Source organism: Hemitrygon akajei, chromosome 4, assembly GCF_048418815.1.
Source record: "Hemitrygon akajei chromosome 4, sHemAka1.3, whole genome shotgun sequence".
NCBI lineage: Eukaryota > Metazoa > Chordata > Chondrichthyes > Myliobatiformes > Dasyatidae > Hemitrygon > Hemitrygon akajei.
In genome coordinates, this window is record NC_133127.1 from 105819545 (window position 1) to 105828025 (window position 8481).

General features: G+C 43.2%; 1 protein-coding gene across 1 annotated transcript; it reads left to right on the forward strand.

Annotated features, from left to right (window-relative positions):
- The first annotated feature begins 430 nt into the window (after positions 1 to 430).
- LOC140726587 (uncharacterized) lies at positions 431 to 7218 on the forward strand. The gene is made up of 2 exons (XM_073043162.1): positions 431 to 735; positions 2563 to 7218. The coding sequence occupies exon 2, from the start codon at positions 2972 to 2974 to the stop codon at positions 4091 to 4093; it is 1122 nt and encodes a 373-aa protein (XP_072899263.1). The 5' UTR covers positions 431 to 735; positions 2563 to 2971; the 3' UTR covers positions 4094 to 7218.
- Positions 7219 to 8481: the final 1263 nt, after the last annotated feature.

Below are 8481 nucleotides of genomic sequence, written 5' to 3' on the forward strand. Positions count from 1 at the left end.
CGTTTAGGCCAAGCCCCTTCAGCACGCCTGCACTGTGTACTCGTCTGCTTAGTTGTTGCCTGAACTGTGGAGTTTCTCCAGCATTTTGTGTGTGTGTGTCTGTATTTCTAGCAAATGCAGAATCTCTTGTGTTTTGTATCTGCATTTGTAAGAGGATTGTACTTTTTTGTAAAAAAAGTTTGCTGATATTAATTGTATTGTTTATGGGAGCCGCTTTCTTAGTTAAACAGCTGCTGAGTTTTCTACACAGAATAAACTGAGGTATGGACATGGAACTGGTGCTTGCAGAATTCTTTAATGGCACCCTAATTACCCAGAAAGCTGTGCGTATAAAATATCGCTGCCTCTGCAGCACCGACCAAATGCGCAGGCGTCAAAGTTGTTGACGTCTGCGAATATCACGCATGCGCGCAGTACACAAAAGGCCTAAGTACGATCTCTTGGCGAATTTATTTCAACACAGCAAAAAAGCTGTTAGGCCGGACACTGTCGCCCGTAATCCCGGGGCAGTCCCTCTCTCTCAGCCCCACAATCCGTACACGGGCCCCGGGGAGCTTCCGGCTGATGAGGGAATTGGAACCGATGGATCTCTCAAACAGAGCTGAGCTCCAGCTGTCTAAATGCAAGGATTAGGAACTCGGAGAAAGGAACAAAATCTTTTACATCTCCAGTTGAGAAAATCGCCTGCTCTAATCACAAACAAGAGAAAATCTGCAGATGCTGGAAATCCTAGTGGTAAGGCTTGCTTGTGCTAGTGTGTGGCGGGGGAGGGTGTATGGTTAAACTAAAGTTGCAGAGGGGATTGGAGTCAGAATGCCAGAACAGATAGTGGGTGAATTGAATTGACTTGTATCATTCATATACATGAGGAATGGAAATCTTTATATTACTTCTCCATCTAAATGTGCAATGTGTAATTTATAGTAATTTATAATAAATAGTTTGTTCATAGGACAGTCATTATAACAGAAATATAAATGTATCAGAATGAATTAATCAGTCTGTTGGCCAGATGGAAGGAGCTGTCCAGGAGCCTGTTGGTCCTGGCATTATGTTGCGGTTCTTTTTCCCGGATGGTAGCAGCTGGAACAGTTTGTGGTTGGGGTGACTCGGATCCCTCAATGATCCTTCAGGACATTTTACACAGCTGTCTGTAGATGTCCTGAACAGTGGGAAGTTCACATCTACAGATGCACTGTCTGCTCTGCAGAGTCCTGCGATTAAAGCAAGTACAGTTTCAATACCTGGCAGTGATGCAGCCAGTCAGGATGCTCTCAATTGAGCCCCTGTAGGAAGTTCTTAGGATTTGGGACCCATACCAAACTTCTTCAGCCATCTGAGATGAAACAGGCGCACGGCCACATACCACACAGCCGGTATGTACGGACCACATGAGATCCTCAGTAATGTTTATGCCGAGGATCTTAAAGCTGTTCACTCTCTCAATCCCAGATCCCAGTTAATAGAGGTTAGCCTATCTCCATTCCTCCTGTAGTACACAACCAGTTCCCTTGTCTTTATGACATTGAGGGAGAGGTTTCTTTCTTGGCACCCAGACACATGTTGTTCAGACCTCAGATAAAGTCAGCAATCAAATGGTTGCACATGGTGCGATGAATGTGCTGAGCTGTGTATATCACAAGGCAAGAAGCATCACAGGAAAGCCAGATGAGCTTAGGACAGGGAATTAAGATGTTGTAGCCATTACTGGGACTTGGTTGCACCCAACAGGCTGAGGGATTTAGAGGACAACTTTGTAGAGATTGCAGACTATGCCGAGGAAAAAAGGTCGATATAGTAAGCGATTTTAACTTCTCATATATTGAATGGGACTCCCATACTGTAAAATGACTAGTTTGGGGTAGAGTTTTTCAAATGTGCCCTTAATCAGGATGTAGAATTCCTGATGTAGAAGTGTGCAGTAAGCTGTTAGGAAATGATCCAGCATTAGTGATAGAAATTAGTGTATTGGAACACTCTGTATCTAGTGATCGTAATGACATAAGATTCCAGGTAAATAGGGAAGAAGAGAGGGCTGGACCATGGGTTGAGAATCTAAATTGAAGAAAGTTTAATTTTGATGGTAACAGAAAGAATCTGACAAGTGTGGATTGGGACAGGATGTTTTCTGGCAAAGGAGTACTTGTAAGTGGGGAGGCCTTCAGAAGTGAAATTTTGAGGGTGTTAGGGTTTGTATGTGCCTGCCAAAATAAAAGTTGAAAGGTAACTGGTGCTGGGTACCTTGGTTTTCAAGAGATATCAGTGCTTCGAATATTTTGATCCTCTGAATGCCTCAGACTGTTGGCTGCTGCAAAGACTCATTAATGACTACAATATCACAATTCCATGTCCTGAGCTCATTTAAGACAGGAAGAGCATCAGAGAATTTGATGGTCTTTCCAGATACCAGCACTGTGCCCAGTTAGAAAATTATTTCTCTTTCCAACTTGGGTTGAACTTGACTGTAACAGTGTGATACCAGATCACACCTTGACAACTCGAGTGATCTCATCAGAAATGTTGTCCTACACCCACTGATAGATTTTGTAAATCTTTTTACAGGTTAAAAATGACAAGGAATTTGTCTACGGGAATCTAGAACACAGCACACAGTTTTTGCTGTCTCTGTCCAGATATTTAAGAAGTGGAGCAAGGGATTCACTCGATCATCCTTCCTACTCGGACTGTGGGGAGGGATTCACTTGATCATCTGACTGATTGGCAGGCCCGTCATTTTACTCAGGAGTAAAATTTTATTCATCTGCTCAAACAGTGGGAATGGATTCACTCGGTAATCTCATCTGAAGGCACATCAGCAAATTCACACTCAGCAAGGCCATTCACCTGTTCTGTGAGTGAGAAGGGATTCAGTCAGTCTTCCCACTTGTGAATACACCAGTCAGTTCACACCGGGCAGAGGTTGGTCATCTGCTGAATTTGTGGGGAAGGATTCACTCAGTCATCTGACCTAATGGCTCACCAGCAAGTTCACGCCGGGGAGCAGCCATTCACCTGCTCGGACTGTGGGAAGGGATTCACTTGCTCATCCCAACTGAAGGTACATCAGAGAGTTCACACTGGAGAGAGGCCGTTCACCTGCTCAGACTGTGGGAAAGGATTCACTCAGTCATCTGACCTACTGGCACACCAGTCAGTTCACACTGGGGAGTGGCCGTTCATCTGCTCAGACTGTGGGAAGGGATTCACTCGGTCATCTCAACTGAAGGTACATCAGAGAGTTCACACTGGGGAGAGGCCGTTCACCTGCTTGGACTGCGGTAAGGGATTCACTCGGTCATCTCAACTGAAGGTACATCAGAGAGTTCACACCGGGGAGAGGCCATTCACCTGCTCAGACTGCGGGAAGGGATTCACTCGGTCATCCGACCTACTGGCACACCAGTCAGTTCACACTGGGGAGTGGCCGTTCACCTGCTCAGACTGTGGGATGGGATTCCCTCGGTCATCTGTACTGAAGGTACATCAGAGAGTTCACACTGGGGAGAGGCCGTTCACTTGCTCAGACTGTGGGAAGGGGTTCACTCGGTCATCTAAACTGAAGGAACATCAGAGATTTCACACTGGAATATGGCCGTTCATCTGCTCAGTGTGTGGGAAGGGATTCACTTGCTCATCTAAACTGAAGGTACATCAGCAAGTTCACACTGGAGAGAGGCCATTCACCTGCTCAGAGTGTGGGAAGGGATTCACTCAGTCATCCGACCTACTGGTACACCAATCAGTTCACACTGGGGAGAGGCCGTTCACCTGCTCAGATTGTGGGAAGGGATTCACTACATCATCTCACGTAATGAGACACCAGTCAGTTCACACTGCAGAGAAGCCATTCACCTGCTCAGACTGTGGGAAGGGATTTACTCAGTCATCTAAACTGAAGGTACATCAGCGAGTTCACACTGGAGAGAGGCCATTCATCTGCTTAGACTGTGGGAAAGGATTCACTCAGTCATCCCACCTACAAGCACACCGGTCAGTTCACATTGGGGAGCGGCCATTCATCTGCTCAGACTGTGGAAAGGGATTCACTCGCTCATCACAACTACAGAGACACCAGCGAGTTCACACTGGGTAGAGGCCGATCACCTGCTCAGACTTTGGGAAGAGTTTCTCTCAGCCAAATCAACCAAATGTTCATCTTTGAGTTCACACTGGGGAGAGGCCGTTCAACTGTTCTGAATGTGGGAAGCAATTCACTCATTCATCTAAACTTATGTAACTCTTGCTTCAGCTAGCTGCTTAACAAGTTGAACAGGATAAGTTTTTATTCTTTGGAGCATAGAAGGTTGAAGGGGGACTTGATAGAGGTATTTGAAATTATGAGGGGGATAGATAAAGTTGACGTGGATAGGCTTTTTCCATTGAGAGTAGGGGAGATTCAAACAAGAGGACATAAGTTGAGAGTTAAGGGGCAAAAGTTTAGGGGTAACACGAGGGGCAACTTCTTTACTCAGAAAGTGGTAGCTGGCAGCTGTGTGGAACAAGCTTCCAGTAGAAGTGGTAGAGGCAGGTTCAATTTTGTCATTTAAAAAAAATTGTATAGGTATATGGACAGGAAAGGCTGAGTGCAGGTAGGTGGGACTAGGTGAGAGTAAGTGTTTAGCATGGACTAGAAAGGCCAAGATGGCCTGTTTCCGTGCTGTAATTGTTATATGGTTAATATAGGGGGTGATAGCCCAGCCCAACCAAACTTAAGAAATCTCGTTTGGGTGGATGCTGAGCGATGTGTCCCCTGTTACAAATCAGTAACTTGAAGTAACAAAGAATACACAATATGCGATTAAACGATTGAGCTTTATAATTGTTACTTTGCCTATAGGGTTTGTGAAGTAAAGTAAAAGAAAGAAAAATGGCCCACTCTCTCCATTCGTGTCTTCTCATCTCTCACCACCAAAAATGAAAAACGTCTCATTTTTACTATGTACTGCACCAGCAGTTATGGTTGAAATGACAATAAAAGTGACGACTTGACTTGAAAAATTTCTCTTCCAGACTCACAAGAAAGAACATTTCTGTCATTGGATAGTCTTGCACTCCAAATCCCTGTTATCTCTTGTTGTAACCAAAGCATTACTGCTACAGAGAAACCATTACCTCAGCAGTGAAACGTTGTAGAGAGGCTATTACATTAGCAGTGAAGCTTTGCAGCATGTTACACTTATGACACTCTACCGGGTTCACACTGGGAAGGAAGTTTCAATAAGTTGCATGCTGGATATTTGTCCATCACTGTTGCTGAATGCAATTTCGAGAGTGACTGTCGGGGCTGAACTCTGCAATTATTGCTGCTGCTCACCACACCCGGTTCTGCACCCTGGTCACTTGGCATGGGAGGAGTTTCTTCTGCTGCATATTCACCTTTAATGGGACTGGAGTTTAATACTCTGGACCTGAGACAAATAAATCAGTTCTATTTTAACCTCTGTCTCTGGTACTTGGTGAATTTAGAACATACCAAGTGTAAGGTAGAGAGTCAACTCAGGCCGGCTGGACCCTGCCAGTGATTGAGTTCCATGATGGTCCTTCTAAATCCTCCCCTGTTGTTCCCCTCTCACTCTCCCTGTGGTGATAGGTTCCAAACAGTCACCACTCTGTGGGTGAAGAGATTTCCCTTGAATTCTCTGCAGACTGAAGAAGTCGAGCTGACTGCGGTTCTGTCTGAGATGTTCTTCACCCCTCAAATCTCTGGGCTGATGGAGAATGACACTGGGAGTTAACCTCCTTATTCAGGGCTCATTTCCACTTTATGGGTCATTTTCCCTGCTCTTAAAGGGTTGCTGAAAACACCACTGTCCTCTACGGAGTGAAAGTAGAATGGGAAACCATTAGTTGGATGTTCAATGGAGCAGGGTCAGAAACCAGAGGCACGTCTACACAGGGCAGTGTTTGGGCTCTGGATGATGGTCGGGGTAAGAACATATGATGAGGAGAAGAGAATCAGCAGTGGGGCGTGACTGAGTAGGAACATTGGGAAACTGGTTGACAGAGAAAATAATTATGTTGTCTGACTGATGACACAAACAATGCCTGTGATGCGGTGCTCCACTGGTCGAGGAACGTGTGTATTGGGAATGGTTACATCTATTGAGGGAGTTGTTCCTACTTGTATATCCTGTTGTATTATATCTGGATGGTTATTATGGATTGTCCTATCTGAAATAATGTATTGATTATCATATAATTTGTAAGATTTTGTCTCTGAAACTGGATCAGGCTTGAATTTCTGCTGTCTTTATGAAGTGATGGAGGACATTAATCAGTTTGTATTTTAAAGCAAGATTTTGGTGAATGATATTTGCCACTTGATCGTACCTGTGTAAGTAATCAGATTGAGTTAAACTGTTGCAGGATCCTGGAATGTGTTGGATTGTGTCTGGTTTCTCTCGTCATTTTCTGCATTTATAACCGTATAATAATTACAGCATGGAAACAGGCCATTTCGGCCCTTCTAGTCTGTGCTGAATGCTTACTCTCACATTTATTGTTTGTTTGTAATTTATATGTATTTTTGACTTTTTTCTTACTTTTTGTTAACCACCTTGTCCTGTATTTATGCAAGGAACCCCTCTGTTTCTGGGAAGAGGTCTCCAACTCTCAGTCAGGTGCTCGATGCTTCCTTGTCACCATCTTGTCTGCTCAGATCATTGGGATGTCTCCCATGGAGGGTCATACTCATTCCACTAGTTAATGTTTTCTTCCATAATGATGATTTATTTTTCTGAGTTGGCTGTTCATTTAAGTTTTCTGGTCTGTGTTTCTTATCACGATTGCATATACACACATGGAGTGCTGAATCCTGTTGATTTTTGATGAAAATATAACCAGAGACACCACACACCCCGGCCACGCCCTGTTTGACCCACTTCCGTCCAGCAAAAGGTTCAGGACACTAAAAACCAGAATTTACAGACTGAGGAACAGCTTCTACCCTAGAGCCGTGGCCTCCATCACACCACTCCCACAGAACAATGACTGAAACTGTGAGCACACACAAGGACTCAAATACTTGCACTAATGGCACTTTGTGCATTACTGTGGCATTCTGGTGCTGCTGTAACTTATTTTATGCTACTTATCTATTTAATGCCATTCTTCTGTTACTGTCTTGTTTTTATCTACTGCTTTGTTTGATTGCCTGAGAGGAAGCCAAACAGAGTTTTATTGTACCTATGTATAATGACAATAAAGATCATTCCAGTCCTTTCCATTCCATTCAATTCAATTCAATTAGAAGTTTTATCTGTTGTGTGATTTTAATTTTCATGTGTGTTATTTCTGTTCCTCATTCTGTCCAATGTAGTGTTAATCTAAGTGGGTTTGAGTGTAAATAGTCTTTTCTAAAGTTCTTATTTGTCTTTGCAAATTTTACTGATTGAAATGGGACCAAGATACTTTCATTTTAAAAAAAAGTCAATGTCAGTATTGATGAAAGTGTTTATTGCCATTGTTGAGCTCTGTTTGGCAAGGATTTTTTAAGCCTTGAACTAAATTTTGTCAAAAGTTTTCCCTATTTTGGACTACTTTTTATTTTCTTTGCTTTTTGATATTCCAGATACATGGGTATCGAGTCCCAATAAAGGGTGTTGGCCCGGAATGTTGATTTCCATCCATAGATGCTGCTTGACAAGCTGAGCTCCTCCAGCAGTTTGTATGTAGTTCTCTAGACTTCTAGAATCTGCAGGTCTTCTAGTTTGCCAGATACTTATGTTTCTTGAAAGAACAAGCTGGTAGTAGGGTTGTGTGGCTCTGTTGGTAAAATATGAAATAAAAACATTAGAAAGAGGTGACATAGGGTTGCAAGGTCTAGAATCTGCAGATAGAATTAAGAAACGGCAAATGTAAAAACAATCTCTGATGTCAATTGTAAAGTGTTATGTACCCATGGGTATCTTGTCCCTGTCACATGACCATGATGTAGTTGAGGCTATGCTGGGCATGATGTAATGGTCTTGTGATGATGGAGTGACTTAATTTACCCACCAGTGAGAGGTCATGTGATAGTTTTTTTCAACAGGGTATAAAAGGAGAACCCCTCCCTGTGACGGGGGGCAGTTCATGGTTGAATTTGCCAGTGACTCTGTTTTGCTGCGTATTCGATGTTATGACACAGTTTTGTTTTAAAGTGGAGTTTTACTTTCTGCCTTAAGTCTCAAGGGTTATTGCCAGCAGATTTGCTACAATACTGCCAGTTAAAGTCCAGTTGGAGAGTGAAGATTCATCGAAGTTCAGGAAGCTGAAAGATCGAGGAAAGGTGATGTTGGCGGTGAAACAGATTCAACCTTTATTTAATCTTCATACAAAAAATTAGTAACTTGTATCCATGATAACTCCTTTGCCAAAAGAGCAGAGAGTTGGATGCAGAGTTTTGCCAAGGAAAGGTCAGTACCTTTAAGCTGTTTTATTTCCTTCAATCGTAAATCCCTCGGCAAAGCATACTTCAACTGGGATCAGCAGTAACATCAC

Excerpts from the sequence above, each read along its gene's own strand:
- LOC140726587 (XM_073043162.1), top strand. The coding sequence starts at position 2,972 with ATGGCTCACCAGCAAGTTCACGCCGGGGAGCAGCCATTCACCTGCTCG.